The following is a 20,081-nucleotide window of genomic DNA, read 5'->3' on the forward strand; positions in this document are numbered from 1 at the left end:
CTGAGGCATGGTCCTAGGGCTCAGGTCCTCCGAGAGAAAGACAGAAAGAGAGAAAGAGAGAAAGAGAGAATTAGAGAGAGCATATTTAAATTCACACAGGACACCGGATAAGACAAGAGAAATACTCCAGATGTAACAGACTGACCCTAGCCCCCCGACACATAAACTACTGCAGCATAAATACTGGAGGCTGAGACAGGAGGGATCAGAAGACACTGTGGCCCCATCCGATGATACCCCCGGACAGGGCCAAACAGGCAGGATATAACCCCACCCACTTTGCCAAAGCACAGCCCCCACACCACTAGAGGGATGTCTCCAACCACCAACTTACATATGAAGTGGACAGCAGTAGTTATATATGTAACAGTGTAGGTTCCGTCCCTCTCTTCGCCCCCAACCCGGGCTCGAACCAGGGACCCTTGCACACATCAACAACTGACATCCACCGAAGTGAGTGACGTCACCGATTGAAACGCTATTAGCGCGCACCACCGCTAACTAACTAGCCATTTCACATCGGTTACATATAGAATACAGTATATACATATGAAGTGGACAGCAGTAGTTATATAGAATACAGTATATACATATGAAGTGGAGAGCAGTAGTTATATGGGATGAACCAGGACTAGAATACAGTATATACATATGAAGTGGACAGCAGTAGTTATATGGGATGAGCCTTGATTAGAATACAGTATAAACATATGAAGTGGACAGCAGTAGTTATATAGGATGAACCATGACTAGAATACAGTATATACATATGAAGTGGACAGCAGTAGTTATATGGGATGAGCCTTGATTAGAATACAGTATAAACATATGAAGTGGGTAAAACAGTATGTAAATCTTATTAAAGTGACCAGTGTTCAGTCACTATGTACATAGGGCAGATATAATTCTACATGAGTTAGGTTTCATAAACTACATGGTTTATGGTACATTTTCATTATACCTACATTTTTACATTTTAGTCATTTAGCAGACGCTCTTATCCAGAGCGACTTACAGTAGTGAATGCATACAATTCATTTTTTTCATTTCATACATTTTTTTATTTTTTTATTTTCGTACTTGGCCCCCCGTGGGAATCGAACCCACAACGCTGGCGTTGCAAACACCATGCTCTACCAACTGAGCTACGGGGAATCGTTGTCACTTCAAATAATGATATTGTTGAATTGTTTTTGGTTGGTGTAAACTAGCGGATATGACGTTGTCTGGTGAACACGCTTTGCGGATGTAAACTTGTCGCGTTCATGTGCACGTCGGAACTAGGAAACTCAGAAATGTCCGACTTGCTGACTGGTTGAAAGCGGTACGTGTATATAAGGTCCACCAGTAGTAGTAAAGTCGGACATTTCACAGTTTCCTGGTTACGACTAGGACGTGAACGCGGCAACTGGAGCAGAAACACACACGTGTTGTAGCCGTTCTAGTTATACCTCAGTGGTCGTAGCTAGACAAACATTTATACAAACGGATTTAATCGACAGCACATTGAAGAAGAGGCGCCACCTACATCATGAATGATTTTGGGAGCTACCCTCCGCCGAACTTTATCTCTCCTCCTCCGGGTTCGATGGTGAGACCGCCGACGTTCCTTCCACCTCCGAGCAACTTCCAGCCCGGTATGTGGAACTGGTACGAGCCACCGTCCGAGCCGTGGAGATACAACGGCCAGGGAGAACACTGGAACGGCGGCCCCGGACCAGGTCGACCCAGAGGCTCATATGGTGAGTATTATACTAACTAGGAGAGTTGTGGTTCTAGCAGCGGCCTGGTAAAGAGGCTTCTCTACACGGTCCATAGGTTGACACGTGCCTGGCTGAGAGCCCCTGGTGGACTACTGTTACCTTTACCAATCAGGTCTGTTGAACTAAACCCCCATTACGCCATTTAGTTAGTTAGGTCTGTAGGGCTGACCAAGCTTGGCCCTGTATCATGTACATCTATCATTTGGGCTGGGTTGAACCAGTATCTGGGCAGAGGAGATGCTGGTTCAGGTCTGGGTTGAATCAGTATCTGGGCAGAGGAGATGCTGGTTCAGGTCTGGGTTGAACCAGTATCTGGGCAGAGGAGATGCTGGTTCAGGTCTGGGTTGAACCAGTATCTGGGCAGAGGAGATGCTGGTTCTCTTCTCCTGCATCATTAACAGAACAGAAGTGTCAGATTGGTGATGACTGAACTGCACCCAGCAGTAGGCAACATGCCATAATATTGTTGTATTGACCTTTGACCCACAGGCCAGAACTTCCATCGTGGACATGGAGGCGGAAGGCAGGACTATGGTCGTCCCAACAACCACGGGAAAAAGGTAGTAAATCCACCCTCAAACCAAAAGCCAGGTCTCTGATATATCTACAGGTAACGGCCAAAATAATGATAACAGTAAATGAGGGATACAAAGTACACTGAGTGTATAAACATTAAGAACTCATTTATAATATTGAGTTGCACCCCTCCCCCCTCCCCCCTGCCCTCAGACCCCCATATCCCCCATCCCTGCCCTCAGACCCCCCCCATCCCTGCCCTCAGACCCCCCCTCCTGCCCTCAGGCCCCCCATCCCCCTCCTGCTCTCAGACCCCCTCAGACCCCCCCATCCCCCCTGCTCTCAGACCCCCCCATCCCCCCCTGCTCTCAGACCCCCCCTCCTCTCAGACCCCCCTCCCCCCTGCCCTCAGACCCCCCCACCCCCCTCCTGCTCTCAGACCCCCCCATCCCCCCTGCTCTCAGACCCCCCCATCCCCCCTGCTCTCAGACCCCCCTGCCCTCAGACCCCCCTCCCCCTCTTTGCCCTCAGAACAGCCTCAGTTTGTCCAAAGCTCAGGGATGCTGACCCATGTTGACTCCAATGCTTCCCATAGTTGTCAAGTTGGGTGATGGACAATTCTTTATATACACAGGAAACGGTTGAGTGTGAAAAACTCAGCAGCGTTGCAGTTCTTGACACCAACCTGTGAGCCTGGCACCGACTAGTTTGTCTTGCCGTTCCCCCTCTGAAAAGCGCACATACACAATCCATGTCTCAAGGCTTAAAAACACTTCTTTAACCTCTATGGGCAATCGTCCCACCTACTCAACAGCCAGTGGAATCCCGTGGCGCGATATTCAAATACCTTAGAAATGCTATTACTTCAATTTCTCAAACATATGACTATTTTACACCATTTTAAAGACAAGCATCTCGTTAATCTAACCACACTGTCCGATTTCAAAAAGGCTTTACAACGAAAGCAAAACATTAGATTATGTCAGCAGAGTACCCAGCCAGAAATAATCAGACACCCATTTTTCAAGCTAGCATATAATGTCACATAAACCCAAACCACAGCTAAATGCAGCACTAACCTTTGATGATCTTCATCAGATGACACTCCTAGGACATTATGTTATACAATACATGCATGTTTTGTTCAATCAAGTTCATATTTATATCAAAAAACAGCTTTTTACATTAGCATGTGACTAGCATTCCCACCGAACACTTCCGGTGAATTTACTAAATTACTCACGATAAATGTTCACAAAAAACATAACAATTATTTTAAGAATTATAGATACAGAACTCCTTTATGCAATCGCTATGTCCGATTTTAAAATAACTTTTCAGTGAAAGAACATTTTGCAATATTCTCGGTAGATAGCCCGGTCATCATGGCTAGCTATTTAGACACCCAGCAAGTTTGGCACTCACCAAACTCAGACTTACTATTAGAAAAGTTTGATTACCTTTGCTGTTCTTCGTCAGAATGCACTCCCAGGACTGCTACTTCAACACCCAATGTTGTTTTGGTTCCAAATAATCCATAGTTATATCCAAATAGCGCCGTTTTCTTAGTGCGTTCAAGACACTATCCGAAGGGTGACGCGCCGGTGCGTATCGTGACAAAAAAATTCAAAATATTCCATTACCGTACTTCGAAGCGTGTCAAACGCTGTTTAAAATAAATTTTTATGCGATTTTTCTCGTAAAAAAGCGATAATATTCCGACCGGGAGTCGTTGTTTTCGTTCAAAGACTGAAAATGTAAACATGGTGGAGTCTCGTGCACGAGCGCCCCAGTCTCATTGTTCTCAGATCGACCACTATCCAAATGCGCTACTGTTTTTCAGCCATGGCCTGCAAAGTCATCATTCAACGTTCTGGCGCCTTCTGAGAGCCTATGGGAGCCTTAGAAAATGTCACGTTACAGCAGAGATCCTCTGTTTTGGATAGAGATGATCAAGAAGGCCAAGAAATGGTCAGAGAGGGCACTTCCTGTAAGGAATTTTCTCAGGTTTCTGCCTGCCATATGAGTTCTGTTATACTCACAGACACCATTCAAACAGTTTTAGAAACTTTAGGGTGTTTTCTATCCAAATCAAACAATTATATGCATATTCTAGTTACTGGGCAGGAGTAGTAACCAGATTAAATCGGGTACGTTTTTTATCCGGCCGTGCAAATACTGCCCCCTATCCCCAACAGGTTAACACATCTCCTCCCCTTCATGGATGTTGGTCTACAGACCCACTGTGTTCCCCATCAGTTGGCCCTCCCTGTCTCAGACAGGGGAACACTCCAATAGGCTGACTGACTGATTTCACTGTAAACTGTTCAAATGTTGTGTTTTCTTTCCAGCAGAAAAATAAAAAAGAGCCAGAGTTCTCCCATTTCTGTGACCCGTGTGACCGAGGCTTCAAAAACCAAGACAAGTACAACCAGCACGTCTCTGAACATGTGAAGGTAACTGATTCTCATCATCGAATGATTCTGATTGGACACGAGGTGATGAACCGAATGTAATGACATCACACTGGGTCATCAGGGGATTAGTCACATGAGCCGAGTACAACAGGTGTAGTAGACCTCACAGTGAAATGCTGAATACAACAGGTGTAGTAGACCTCACAGTGAAATGCTGAATACAACAGGTGTAGTAGACCTCACAGTGAAATGCTGAATACAACAGGTGTAGTAGACCTCACAGTGAAATGCTGAATACAACAGGTGTAGTAGACCTCACAGTGAAATGCTGAGTACAACAGGTGTAGTAAACCTTACAGTGAAATGCTGAATACAACAGGTGTAGTAGACCTCACAGTGAAATGCTGAATACAACAGGTGTAGTAGACCTCACAGGGAAATGCTGAATACAACAGGTGTAGTAGACCTCACAGTGAAATGCTGAATACAACAGGTGTAGTAGACCTCACAGTGAAATGCTGAATACAACAGGTGTAGTAGACCTCACAGTGAAACGCTGAATACAACAGGTGTAGTAGACCTCACAGTGAAATGCTGAATACAACAGGTGTAGTAGACCTCACAGTGAAATGCTGAATACAACAGGTGTAGTAGACCTCACAGTGAAATGCTGAATACAACAGGTGTAGTAGACCTTACAGTGAAATGCTGAATACAACAGGTGTAGTAGACCTTACAGTGAAATGCTGAATACAACAGGTGTAGTAGACCTCACAGTGAAATGCTGAATACAACAGGTGTAGTAGACCTCACAGTGAAATGCTGAATACAACAGGTGTAGTAGACCTCACAGTGAAATGCTGAGTACAACAGGTGTAGTAGACCTCACAGTGAAATGCTGAATACAACAGGTGTAGTAGACCTCACAGTGAAATGCTGAATATAACAGGTGTAGTAGACCTCACAGTGAAATGCTGAATACAACAGGTGTAGTAGACCTTACAGTGACATGCTGAATACAACAGGTGTAGTAGACCTCACAGTGAAATGCTGAATACAACAGGTGTAGTAGAACTTACAGTGAAATGCTGAATACAACAGGTGTAGTAGACCTCACAGTGAAATGCTGAATACAACAGGTGTAGTAGACCTCACAGTGAGATGCTGAATACAACAGGTGTAGTAGACCTCACAGTGAGATGCTTACTTACGAGCCCCTAACCAACAATGCAGTTTAAAAAAAATATGGATAAGAAATAAAAGTAACAAGTAATTAAAGAGCAGTAGTAAAATAACGATAGTGAGACTATATACAGGGGGATACCGGTACAGAGTCAATGTGCGGGGGCACCGGTTAGTTGAGGTAATATGTAGGTAAAGTTACTATTAAAGTGACTATGCCTAGATAATAACAGAGGGGGGGGGGGGCAATGCAAATATTCTGGGTAGCCATTAGATTAGCTGTTCAGGAGTCTTATGGTTTGGGGGTAGAAGCTGTTTAGAAGCCTCTTGGACCTAGACTTGGTGCTCCGGTACCTCTTGCCGTGCGGTAGCAGAGAGAACAGGTTATGACTTCAGCAGTCTTATGGCTTGGGGGTAGAAGCTGTTTAGAAGCCTCTTGGACCTAGACTTGGTGCTCCGGTACCTCTTGCCGTGTGGTAGCAGAGAGAACAGGTTATGACTTCAGCAGTCTTATGGCTTGGGGGTAGAAGCTGTTTAGAAGCCTCTTGGACCTAGACTTGGTGCTCCGGTACCTCTTGCCGTGTGGTAGCAGAGAGAACAGGTTATGACTTCAGCAGTCTTATGGCTTGGGGGTAGAAGCTGTTTAGAAGCCTCTTGGACCTAGACTTGGTGCTCCGGTACCTCTTGCCGTGTGGTAGCAGAGAGAACAGTCTCACTGGGGTGGTTGGAGTCTTTGACCATTTGTAGGGCCTAATTGATGTAGTTACTGATGCTTCCTGCTTTAATTTTTGCAGGAATCAGGAGGATAGAATTATGGTCAGATTTGCCAAATGGAGGGAGAGCTTTGTATGTGTCTCTGTGTGTGGAGTAAAGGTGGTCCAGAGTTTTAAATTTATTCCAGATGCCGCTGTTCTATCCTGTCGGTGCAGCGTATAACCAGCCAGCTGTGTGTTGATAATGTCGTCGTTTAGCCACGGCTCTGTGAAGCATAAGATGTTAGTTTTTAATGTCCCGTTGGTAGTTTAATCTTTTGCGTAACTCTGCGATTTTGTAGTCCAAAGATTGCAAGTTTGCTAAAAGAATGGAAGGAAGTGGGGGTTTATTCAATCGCCTATGAATTTTCAAAAGGCTGTCCGCCCTACGGCCGCTTTTTCTCCGCCTCCTCAAATCACAGGGATCTGGGCCAGTCTACCTTTAGTAAAACAGGCAAAGCATTGTGTCAGTCTACCTTTAGTAAAACAGGCAAAGCATTGTGTCAGTCTACCTTTAGTAAAACAGGCAAAGCATTGTGTCAGTCTACCTTTAGTAAAACAGGCAAAGCATTGTGCCAGTCTACCTTTAGTAAAACAGGCAAAGCATTGTGTCAGTCTACCTTTAGTAAAACAGGCAAAGCATTGTGTCAGTCTACCTTTAGTAAAACAGGCAAAGCATTGTGTCAGTCTACCTTTAGTAAAACAGGCAAAGCATTGTGTCAGTCTACCTTTAGTAAAACAGGCAAAGCATTGTGTCAGTCTACCTTTAGTAAAACAGGCAAAGCATTGTGTCAGTCTACCTTTAGTAAAACAGGCAAAGCATTGTGTCAGTCTACCTTTAGTAAAACAGGCAAAGCATTGTGTCAGTCTACCTTTAGTAAAACAGGCAAAGCATTGTGTCAGTCTACCTTTAGTAAAACAGGCAAAGCATTGTGTCAGTCTACCTTTAGTAAAACAGGCAAAGCATTGTGTCAGTCTACCTTTAGTAAAACAGGCAAAGCTTTGTGTCAGTCTACCTTTAGTAAAACAGGCAAAGCATTGTGTCAGTCTACCTTTAGTAAAAGCGACTTCTGTTTTCTAGTGCTCTGTTGAAGACTGCAGCTTCACTGCTCATGAGAAGCTGGTCAACATTCACTGGAAAAATGTAAGTAGAGCGCCAGCCTCGGCTATTACCCATCAACCCCTCTGATCTATATAGAACCATTAACCTCTTCCTGTATATATTAACCTCCTCCCCCTGTACCATCTATATAGAACCAAGCATTAACTTCTTCCTGTATATATTAACCTCCTCCTCCTGTACCGTCTCCTATAGAACCATGTGTTTAACCTCCTCCTGTACCGTCTCCTGTAGAACCATGTGTTTAACCTCCTGTACCGTCTCCTATAGAACCATGTGTTTAACCTCCTGTACCGTCTCCTGTAGAACCATGTGTTTAACCTCCTCCTGTAGAACCATGTGTTTAACCTCCTGTACCGTCTCCTGTAGAACCATGTGTTTAACCTCCTGTACCGTCTCCTATAAAACCATGTGTTTAACCTCCTGTACCGTCTCCTGTAGAACCATGTGTTTAACCTCCTGTACCGTCTCCTGTAGAACCATGTGTTTAACCTCCTGTACCGTCTCCTATAAAACCATGTGTTTAACCTCCTGTACCGTCTCCTGTAGAACCATGTGTTTAACCTCCTCCTGTAGAACCATGTGTTTAACCTCCTGTACCGTCTCATATAGAACCATGTGTTTAACCTCCTGACCCGTCTCCTATAGAACCATGTGTTTAACTTCCTCCTGTACGGTCTCCTGTAGAACCATGTGTTTAACCTCCTCCTGTACCGTCTCCTGTAAAACCATGTGTTTAACCTCCTCCTGTACCGTCTCCTATAGAACCATGTGTTTAACCTCCTGTACCGTCTCCTATAGAACCATGTGTTTAACCTCCTGTACCGTCTCCTATAGAACCATGTGTTTAACCTCCTCCTGTACCGTCTCCTGTAGAACCATGTGTTTAACCTCCTGTACCGTCTCCTGTAGAACCATGTGTTTAACCTCCTGTACCGTCTCCTATAGAACCATGTGTTTAACCTCCTGTACCCGTCTCCTATAGAACCATGTGTTTAACCTCCTCCTGTACCGTCTCCTGTAGAACCATGTGTTTAACCCCTCCTGTACCGTCTCCTGTAGAACCATGTGTTTAACCTCCTCCTGTACCGTCTCCTATAGAACCATGTGTTTAACCTCCTGTACCGTCTCCTATAAAACCATGTGTTTAACCTCCTGTACCGTCTCCTGTAGAACCATGTGTTTAACCTCCTGTACCGTCTCCTGTAGAACCATGTGTTTAACCTCCTGTACCGTCTCCTATAGAACCATGTGTTTAACCTCCTGTACCGTCTCCTGTAGAACCATGTGTTTAACCTCCTGTACCGTCTCCTATAGAACCATGTGTTTAACCTCCTGTACCGTCTCCTATAGAACCATGTGTTTAACCTCCTCCTGTACCGTCTCCTGTAGAACCATGTGTTTAACCTCCTGTACCGTCTCCTGTAGAACCATGTGTTTAACCTCCTGTACCGTCTCCTATAGAACCATGTGTTTAACCTCCTGTACCGTCTCCTGTAGAACCATGTGTTTAACCTCCTGTACCGTCTCCTGTAGAACCATGTGTTTAACCTCCTGTACTGTCTCCTGTAGAACCATGTGTTTAACCTCCTCCTGTACCGTCTCCTGTAGAACCATGTGTTTAACCTCCTCCTGTACCGTCTCCTATAAAACCATGTGTTTAACCTCCTGTACTGTCTCCTGGTAGAACCATGCTCCAGGAGCAAAGAGAATCAAGCTGGACACTCCAGAGGAGATTTGTAAATGGAGAGAGGAGCGACGCAGGTCAGTACTGTAGGATGTTGTTAAACATGGTAACGCTTTGCTGTCAGATCTAGTCACTCATCAGCAATGCTTTTGTTTCCTCAATTTCTCTGGAAATGACTACTTTTGGATTAGGTCTGATTCTGTGGTCCAAATGAACAATGTGCTGTTACCACCAGTATCAGAGCCTAAAATTAACACCTGCCAAATGTGGGTAGATTTTGGCAGTAGTAAGATGTGTATTTTACCAGCCGTGTTGGCGGGTGCTCGGGACGCCACAGTGAAGGGCTGGGCGCTGTACTGGTGTTGCTGCATGGACTGGTTTGGGTTTTTACTTGACCTAATATAACCTCTTACATCTAGACGTTCCGCTAGCGGAACACCTGCTCCAATATCCAATGACGGGCGTGGCGCGAATTACAAATTCCTCAAAAATACAAAAACTTCCATTTTTCAAACATATGACTATTTCACAGCATTTTAAAGACTCTCCTTTATCTAACCACACTGTCCGATTTCAAAAAGGCTTTACAGCGAAAGCAAAACATTAGATTATGTAGATAGATAGACATTAGATAGATTAAGCCAGAAATAATCAGACACCCATTTTTCAAGCTAGGATATAATGTCACAAAAACCCAGAAGACAGCTAAATGCAGCACTAACCTTTGATGATCTTCATCAGACGACACTCCTAGGACATTATGTTATACAATACATGCATGTTTTGTTCAATCAAGTTCATATTTATATCAAAAACCAGCTTTTTACATTAGCATGTGACGTTCAGAACTAGCATACCCCCCGCAAACTTCCGGGGAATTCGCTAACATTTTACTAAATTACTCACGATAAACGTTCACAAAAAGCAGAACAATTATTTTAAGAATTATAGATACAGAACTCCTCTATGCACTCGATATGTCCGATTTTAAAATAGCTTTTTGGTGAAAGCACATTTTGCAATATTCTAAGTACATAGCCCAGGCATCACGGGCTAGCTATTTAGACACCCGGCAAGTTTAGCACTCACCAATATCAGATTTACTATTATAAAAGTTTGATTACCTTTTGTTGTCTTCGTCAGAATGCACTCCCAGGACTGCTACTTCAATAACAAATGTTGGTTTGGTCCAAAATAATCCATCGTTATATCCGAATAGCGGCGTTTTGTTCGTGCGTTCCAGACACTATCTGAAATGGTAAATCAGGGTCGCGCGCATGGCGCAATTCGTGACAAAAAAAATCCAAATATTCCATTACCGTACTTCGAAGCATGTCAACCGCTGTTTAAAATCCATTTTTATGCCATTTTCTCGTAAAAAAGCGATAATATTCCGACCGGGAATCTCCTTTTAGCTAAACAGAGGAAAGTAAACAAAGCATTCGGTCGACGCGGGCACGAGCCTGAGTCTCACAGTACTGTAACCAGCCACTACCCAAACGCGCTACTTTGTTTCAGCCAGAGCCTGCAAAGCCACGATTCAGCTTTTTGCCGCCTTCTGAGACCCTATGGCAGCCGTAGGAAGTGTCACGGGACAGCTAAGATCCTCACTCTTCAATAAACAGAGACAAGAAGAACGACACCTTGTCAGACAGGCCACTTCCTGAATGAAACCTTCTCAGATTTTTGCCTGCCAAATGAGTTCTGTTATACTCACAGACACCATTCAAACAGTTTTAGAAACTTTAGGGTGTTTTCTATCCATATGTAATAAGTATATGCATATTCTAGTTACTGGGTAGGAGTGGTAACCAGATTAAATCGGGTACGTTTTTTATCCAGCCGTGAAAATACTGCCCCCTAGCCATAACAGGATAACAGTATTTTAATGTTTGCTTTGTTAAATGTAATACGCTGTGTTTAAAGTACATTTTCATACTTTACTTTGCTACTTGAGTCATCTCTCTCTCTCTCCATGCGGCTTTACACAGACCTAGCCCCGCCCCCTGTCACTCAAGGGGCTCGTGTTCCTCGACCACGAGACACCGGTACCCCCCCCCCCCCCCCCATGTATATAGCCTCCACATTGACTCTGTACCGGTACCCCCTGTATATAGCCTCCACATTGACTCTGTACCGGTACCCCCTGTATATAGCCTCCACATTGACTCTGTACCGGTACCCCCTGTATATAGCCTCCACATTGACTCTGTACCGGTACCCCCCCTGTATATAGCCTCCACATTGACTCTGTACCGGTACCCCCCCTGTATATAGCCTCCACATTGACTCTGTACCGGTACCCCCTGTATATAGCCTCCACATTGACTCTGTACCGGTACCCCCTGTATATAGCCTCCACATTGACTCTGTACCGGTACCCCCTGTTTATAGCCTCCACATTGACTCTGTACCGGTACCCCCTGTATATAGCCTCCACATTGACTCTGTACCGGTACCCCCTGTATATAGCCTCCACATTGACTCTGTACCGGTACCCCCTGTATATAGCCTCCACATTGACTCTGTACCGGTACCCCCTGTTTATAGCCTCACTTGTTATTTTACTGCTGCGGTTTCATTATTTGTTACTTTTATTTTCTTTTTACTTATCTATTTTTTACTTCACTTAAAGCATCGTTGGTTAAGGGCTTGTATTCAGCTTTTCACTAAGGTCGGCACCTGTTGTATTCGGTGCATGTGACAAATAAAATTGGATTTGATATGCAGCAATGTTGATGACAACAATGCTGTTTCCACTTTGCTTCTTAATATTTATCCACTAGCGTTCTGTAATTACACTATTAGCTAATGCTAATTGCTACCTAGCTAACAAATGTACTGAGTCAGAGCAACCGTAACTAGCTATACAGCCTGATAATACCAGTGATGGTGTAGAACTAAATCAGAGGAAAACACAAAGCAAGAATATGTTAGCTACATGAAGTAGGTAAGAGAGAACATTCAATGTAGCCAAATATTATAGGGTCTGGCCAGCAGCAGGGTCTGGCCAGCCTGGCCGGCGGCTCGAACGGGCCTGGCCGGCGGCTCGAACGGGCCTGGCCGGCGGCTCGAACGGGCCTGGCCGGCGGCTCGAACGGGCCTGGCCGGCAGCGTACATAAGTGTCGTCAGCATATAGATGAATGTTACAGGTTTTTGCAGATATACCAATATTATTAATATAAAGAGGATGGGTCCCAAAATCAACCCTTGCGGGACACCTTTTAGTAATTTCAAGGTCACGTGACACTATCAGAAAGCACACATCAAAGCTTTGTCTCTGTCTGTACAGGAACTACCCAACCCTGGTGAACGTGGAGAAGAGGAGGAAAGTGAAGGATGACAGGGAGGAGACTGGAGCGGTGCTGGAAACTGCTCAGTTTGGGTATGTGTACTTTCTTACTACATTTTTATTTATTTTTATTGGTTGATACAAGTTAGGTTACAAATACACCAGTTTCCTCCTCTGAATAGTTGGGACCGATATGAGCTGAACTATTAAGGCCGTGCTACAACATGCTGTGTGTCCTGTTATCAGGAGGATGAGGGGCAGAGGTCGTGGACAGCGTGGTGGAAGGTTCCAGAGGGGCAGATGGGCCAGACCAGGTCCTCATCAGTCAGAGAGACCACCACACCCCACTCAAACCCCCAAGGAGAGGCCTCCACCCCTCACTCAGTACCCCAGGGAGGGAGACCCCCTGGGGGCTCTTGCCAACAGCGACCCAGGTCAGTCAGTGGTCCAGGAAACTGCCAGAGACGAGTAGACGAGTAACCCCTGTAGACTCTGACCCTTACTCTGACCCCTGTAGACTCTGACCCTTACTCTGACCCCTGTAGACTCTGACCCTTACTCTGACCCCTGTAGACTCTGACCCTTACTCTGACCCCTGTAGACTCTGACCCTTACTCTGACCCCTGTAGACTCTGACCCTTACTCTGACCCCTGTAGACTCTGACCCTTACTCTGACCCCTGTAGACTCTGACCCTTACTCTGACCCCTGTAGACTCTGACCCTTACTCTGACCCCTGTAGACTCTGACCCTTACTCTGACCCCTGTAGACTCTGACCCTTACTCTGACCCCTGTAGACTCTGATACAGAGGAGCCAGTCAGTGGAGGAGGGGTGACTGTGGCCCCTAAACAAATGACATCAGGGCTGGGATCTCTGATGGCCAGCTACGGCTCCATGAGCGACAGCGACAGCGACCTGGAACCACAAGGTGAGCTTTAACCCTTTCACGCGTACCACCACACGGGGTGTGATCGTTCTACAGTGGTCCCTGCTTTAAATGTCTGGTGCCTGTTTCCCCCCCGTGTGGAGGCCTGTTTCCCCCCCCCGTGTGGAGGCCTGTTTCCCCCCCCCGTGTGGAGGCCTGTTTCCCCCCCCCGTGTGGAGGCCTGTTTCCCCCCCCCGTGTGGAGGCCTGTTTCCCCCCCCCGTGTGGAGGCCTGTTTCCCCCCCCCGTGTGGAGGCCTGTTTCCCCCCCCCGTGTGGAGGCCTGTTTCCCCCCCCCCGTGTGGAGGCCTGTTTCCCCCCCCCGTGTGGAGGCCTGTTTCCCCCCCCCCGTGTGGAGGCCTGTTTCCCCCCCCCCGTGTGGAGGCCTGTTTCCCCCCCCCCGTGTGGAGGCCTGTTTCCCCCCCCCCCGTGTGGAGGCCTGTTTCCCCCCCCCCCGTGTGGAGGCCTGTTTCCCCCCCCCCCCGTGTGGAGGCCTGTTTCCCCCCCCCCCCGTGTGGAGGCCTGTTTCCCCCCCCCCCGTGTGGAGGCCTGTTTCCCCCCCCCCCGTGTGGAGGCCTGTTTCCCCCCCCCCGTGTGGAGGCCTGTTTCCCCCCCCCCCGTGTGGAGGCCTGTTTCCCCCCCCCCGTGTGGAGGCCTGTTTCCCCCCCCCCGTGTGGAGGCCTGTTTCCCCCCCCCCGTGTGGAGGCCTGTTTCCCCCCCCCCGTGTGGAGGCCTGTTTCCCCCCCCCCGTGTGGAGGCCTGTTTCCCCCCCCCCGTGTGGAGGCCTGTTTCCCCCCCCCCGTGTGGAGGCCTGTTTCCCCCCCCCCCGTGTGGAGGCCTGTTTCCCCCCCCCCGTGTGGAGGCCTGTTTCCCCCCCCCCGTGTGGAGGCCTGTTTCCCCCCCCCCGTGTGGAGGCCTGTTTCCCCCCCCCCGTGTGGAGGCCTGTTTCCCCCCCCCGTGTGGAGGCCTGTTTCCCCCCCCCCGTGTGGAGGCCTGTTTCCCCCCCCCCGTGTGGAGGCCTGTTTCCCCCCCCCCGTGTGGAGGCCTGTTTCCCCCCCCCGTGTGGAGGCCTGTTTCCCCCCCCCGTGTGGAGGCCTGTTTCCCCCCCCCGTGTGGAGGCCTGTTTCCCCCCCCCGTGTGGAGGCCTGTTTCCCCCCCCCGTGTGGAGGCCTGTTTCCCCCCCCCGTGTGGAGGCCTGTTTCCCCCCCCCGTGTGGAGGCCTGTTTCCCCCCCCCGTGTGGAGGCCTGTTTCCCCCCCCCGTGTGGAGGCCTGTTTCCCCCCCCCGTGTGGAGGCCTGTTTCCCCCCCCCGTGTGGAGGCCTGTTTCCCCCCCCCGTGTGGAGGCCTGTTTCCCCCCCCCGTGTGGAGGCCTGTTTCCCCCCCCCGTGTGGAGGCCTGTTTCCCCCCCCGTGTGGAGGCCTGTTTCCCCCCCCCCCCCCCCCCCCCCCCCCGTGTGGAGGTGTGTGTGTGTGTGGAGGCTACAAACAGAAGACGTCGCCAATGATTCCACTGTTTCACTACGGACTTGTTGTTGAATCTGAAAGACCGAAAAACAGCTTTTTAAAATGCTATGACGTCTAAAGCTTGACTTGTTACTTGTCATTTTAGCTTTAATATTTTTTACTTTCATTATATTTCATTACTCAACATGTTGAGATGTAAACTTAGTGGTGTTTCAGTCCTGCCCATCCAGAGGACCAGTCAGCTGCTGAAGGAGAACCAGGCAATGCTGAAGGCTCTGCCAGCCAAGCCCCAGAACAGTGCTTCATCTGGGGCTAAGAGACCCTACCCTGAGCCCCCCCGGGAACCACAGCCTGGGTCTGGTCCTCATAGACCTGGTCGGGGGAGAGGAAGAGGAGGGAGAGGAGCGAGAGGAGGACGAAACAACATGGACACCCCCCAACAGTGCCGCGCCACTCTGCTTGAGATGGTAAGACACCGGGAAAGAGGCAGCAAGGCACAACTGATTTTACAAAGTGTTGAGATAAAAGCTAAACATGTTCAAGTCTGTATTGTGAATGTAGTTAGCATGTTTTCTACCTGCTGAATGGTTCTATGACCCTTGACCTCTACAGTTACTGGCCCCAGATATCCGCCATGAGAGGAACGTGCTTCTGCAGTGTGTTCGCTACATTGTCCGAAACAACTTCTTTGTCCTGGAGGGTCAAACTCAGGACCAGGATGGAACTCGGGGCAGAACAGTGACCACAGGTGACCTTGACCCCCAGACACAGGAAGTAAGAGCAGATGATTTGAGGGCTCTACTCCCAGCTACCTCTGTGGTTGGTCCAGATGAAAAAGATGACCAGGTGAGGTCATCACTCGAAGGTACCCAGAAACCACCAGTCTGTCAGGGACCTTCAGAGGTGGACATTTTGAATGGTGAAGATGTCCATCCTGAGGAGATGCCAGGTGCGGCCTCAAACCCTGATGTCATAACTCAGCTGAACTCTAACCCTGAGGTCCTGGGGACTGTGGCTGAGCAGCCTGTAACCCAACAAGTGGGAGAAGACCAGAGCATGGAGGCGAACACACACAGTGGACCAGCCTGCTCACAGTCACAACACCTCCAGGGAACCCCAATGGACTTGGCTGTGAATGCAAATGATGGAGATGGTTACCCTGGAGACCACTCCCAGACCTCCATCCCCAACTACGATGATGAGGTCTGGGAGACCCAAGACCCCTGAAGTCGCCCAAGACTGGTTCCCCAACCCTCCAATCAGGACTGGTTCCCCAACCCTCCAATCAGGACTGGTTCCCCAACCCTCCAATCAGGACTGGTTCCCCAACCCTCCAATCAGGACTGGTTCCCCAACCCTCCAATCAGGACTGGTTCCCCAACCCTCCAATCAGGACTGGTTCCCCAACCCTCCAATCAGGACTGGTTCCCCAACCCTCCAATCAGGACTGGTTCCCCAACCCTCCAATCAGGACTGGTTCCCCAACCCTCCAATCAGGACTGGCTCCCCAACCCTCCAATCACGACTGTCACCCCTAAAGCAGATTTATGCTTGATCCAGAAATGACTTCCGGAGGCTTGCAGAGGCCAAATCTAGCTCCGTACCGCATCACCGTGCGCCTCACAAATTTTGTAACCATGCGGAGCTCTGTATAGCTCCGTTTTGACATGATTGGATGACTGTAGTTGGGGGCGGGACTTCCTGTATAAATGCAAAATCACTTCGTTCACAACAGCTCTGAAGCGTGAATGCCCTGACTTCTGTAGAGGCCGTATCGCAGTAGTTGCTGTACGGCCATATTGGATTGACCATGCAGAGCCTTTAACCCTTAAATCAAGACTGTCCCCTTGACCTTTCACCTTGTCTCTGATGTTGGTGAGTTATTTCCCTACAGTTGTTTATGTTTTCATCTAAACATCAACTACCTCTGGCATTTTATTTGTACTTTTTTCAACATGGAAATAAATGACTTGTTCTACTGTGGAAATATAACCCAGGAAATCGATAGTTCTTGGACCATCTTTGTCCTTATTCAAATCAAATTTTATTTGTCACATGCTCGTGTTTAGCAGATGTTATTGCAGGTGTAGCGAAATGCATGTAATCCTTTCAAGCTTTTAGTTTGACTCTCAATGAGAGAACTAGACGCCAAGGACAGAGGCATCTATTTTGTGCTCTTAAATGAGTCTGTTGTCTCCTGTCCTCTGGAGACGCCGCGTCCTGTCCTCTGGAGACGCCGCGTCCTGTCCTCTGGAGACGCCGCGTCCTGTCCTCTGGAGACGCCGCGTCCTGTCCTCTGGAGACGCCGTGCTGCTGGGTCTGTAATGTATTAGACGCTCAGTGTGAGTTTGTATGGCCCTGGGAGGGGAAAGGGGAATACCTAGTCAACTGAATGCCTTCAACTGAAATGTGTCTTCTGCATTAAACCCCTCTGAATCAGAGGTGCGGGGGGCTGCCTTAATCAACGTCCACGGCGCCCGGGGAACAGTGCCTTGCTCAGGGGCAGAACGACAGAACTTCTAGGTCCTGGAGAACAGGTAATGGAGAACATCAGGTGGATCTGGGTGTTGGGCAGAACCCCTAGATCCTGGAGGACATCAGGTGGGTCTGGGTGTTGGGCAGAACCCCTAGATCCTGGAGGACATCAGGTGGATCTATGTCAGGGTGTTGGGCAGAACCACTAGATCCTGGAGGACATCAGGTGGATCTATGTCAGGGTGTTGGGCAGAACCACTAGATCCTGGAGGACATCAGGTGGATCTATGTCAGGGTGTTGGGCAGAACCCCTAGATCCTGGACGACATCAGGTGGATCCATGTCTGGGTGTTGGGCAGAACCCCTAGATCCTGGACAACATCAGGTGGATCCATGTCTGGGTGTTGGGCAGAACCCCTAGGTCCTGGAGAACATCAGGTGGGTCTGGGTGTTGGGCAGAACCTCTAGGTCCTGGAGAACATCAGGTGGATCCATGTCTGGGTGTTGGGCAGAACCTCTAGGTCCTGGAGAACATCAGGTGGGTCTGGGTGTTGGGCAGAACCCCTAGGTCCTGGAGCAGAGTTAGAGGTTAGGAGATGGACGTCAACAAGCAAACACACAGGTTACACTTTACTGGGAGAACATTGTGATGGATTAGTGCAGTGTTATAAATGGGAGAGATGTACTTTTCAACACTTTAGGACGGTATAGCCTGCCTCAAGCTGGTCCCCCTCTGAGTCCGAGCAGATAATCAGACTGATCTGAACTCACTGGTTCTGGTGGACGAGAACCAGTGACGAGCTCGGACAGTTGATGGTCCTAAAGTCATTTGGAGGTAAATTGAGGTACATTTTTATAAGCTCAGCATAACTACCATTTCTTTCTTTCTCAAATGTCAACCAGAGTTTAACATACTTTATCTATTGGGCTTCACCAAAGTAGGGCTTTCAGTGGTCGACAATTTTAGCCTGTAAATCTTGGTGGGGCAAAGAGGGGGAGACGGTTTTTAGATGCATGCCAGCAAAGCCACTGCGCAACACTAAACAATACATTAATTGCACTATAATGGTGACAAGCGGGGCCCACAAACTGTTAGGGAACACATAAATCTGTCCCAACACCTCACCACTGTTACACCTGGCTATCAGCGGAGCCTTGTCTGGCAGCGAAACAGTTCATTCAGCCTGTTGGATTCGGGGTAAACTTTGAGATATTAAAGACATCATAGTGTATAAAAAGAGACTGGGTTTATGTCAGAAGGTAATGGGTCTCTGTAGAAAGACAGATGGCTTTGGAGTGTGTTGGGTGGACAGGAAACAATCACAGGATTGTTATAGGGGAAGCAGATGGACATCTGTGGATTAGGCGAAGGAGGGGTTGAGTTCAAGAGGTCAGGCCAGATCCCCTGGAGGGAGTAATAAGGGTTTAGTATCCTGTTACCCTCTTCCTGTGGAACCATAAAATGTAAGGATTGGAGAGAAGGAGGGGTGTCTAAAGTGGAGTGTATATATATACTAGTGGTGGGAACATGTTTTTGTCTGAATTACAGCTGTAACGACCCTTTGGGAAGAATTAAACTTGGTTAAACTTCTCTACTGTCTGTGAATTATTTACTCTGAATAATTAGAACCTAACAAGCCTCATTTACTGCCTTTCAGAAAACATGGCTGATATGGCTGACTTGCTTAATCTTACATCTCGATGTTCCGCTAGCGGAACACCGCTCCAATATCCAATGACGGGCGTGGCGCGAATTACAAACTCCTCAAAAATCCCAAAACTTCACATTTTCAAACATATGACTATTTTACACCATTTTAAAGACAAGTCTCTCGTTAATCTAACCAGATTGTCCGATTCCAAAAAAGGCTTTACAGCGAAAGCAAAACATTAGATTATGTCAGGAGAGTACCCAGCCAAAAATAATCACACACCCATTTTTCAAGCTAGCATATAATGTCACAAAAACCAAAACCACAGCTAAATGCAGCACTAACGTTTTGATGTTCTTCATCAGATGACAACCCTAGGACATTATGTTATACAATACATGCATGTTTTGTTCAATCAAGTTCATATTTATATCAAAAACCAGCTTTTTACATTAGCATGTGACGTTCAGAACTAGCATACCCACCGAAAACTTCCGGTGAATTTACTAAATTACTCACGATAAACGTTCACAAAATACATAACAATTAATTTTAAGAATTATAGATACAGAACTCCTTTATGCAATCGCGGTGTCCAATTTTAAAATAGCTTTTCGGTGAAAGCACATTTTGCAATATTCTGAGTAGATAGCCCGGCCATCATGGCTAGCTATTTTGACACCCACCAAGTTTGGCCCTCACCAAACTCAGATTTACTATAAGGAAAATTGGATTACCTTTGCTGTTCTTCGTCAGAATGCACTCCCAGGACTTCTACTTTACAGCCAATGTTGTTTTGGTTCCAAATAATCCATAGTTATATCCAAATAGCGGTGT

At 47.6% G+C, this 20,081-nt stretch overlaps 1 protein-coding gene across 2 annotated transcripts; it reads left to right on the top strand.

The window, feature by feature from the left end:
• The first annotated feature begins 1,314 nt into the window (after positions 1-1,314).
• On the top strand, positions 1,315-19,183 carry LOC123738795 (nuclear FMR1 interacting protein 1-like). Of its 2 annotated transcripts, none has more exons than XM_082963236.1 (10): positions 1,315-1,742; positions 2,253-2,323; positions 4,634-4,735; positions 7,712-7,774; positions 9,438-9,514; positions 12,731-12,823; positions 12,977-13,164; positions 13,528-13,659; positions 15,334-15,584; positions 15,730-19,183. In XM_082963236.1, the coding sequence occupies exons 1-10, from the start codon at positions 1,532-1,534 to the stop codon at positions 16,342-16,344; spliced, it is 1,803 nt and encodes a 600-aa protein (XP_082819362.1). In that variant the 5' UTR covers positions 1,315-1,531; the 3' UTR covers positions 16,345-19,183. The 2 variants fall into 2 exon arrangements, with proteins under 2 accessions (XP_082819362.1, XP_082819361.1); XM_082963235.1 differs by having other exon boundaries at positions 1,316-1,742; positions 4,631-4,735.
• The last annotated feature ends 898 nt before the right edge of the window (positions 19,184-20,081 follow it).

This window comes from Salmo salar, chromosome 16 (assembly GCF_965601325.2).
Source record: "Salmo salar chromosome 16, fSalSal1, whole genome shotgun sequence".
NCBI lineage: Eukaryota > Metazoa > Chordata > Actinopteri > Salmoniformes > Salmonidae > Salmo > Salmo salar.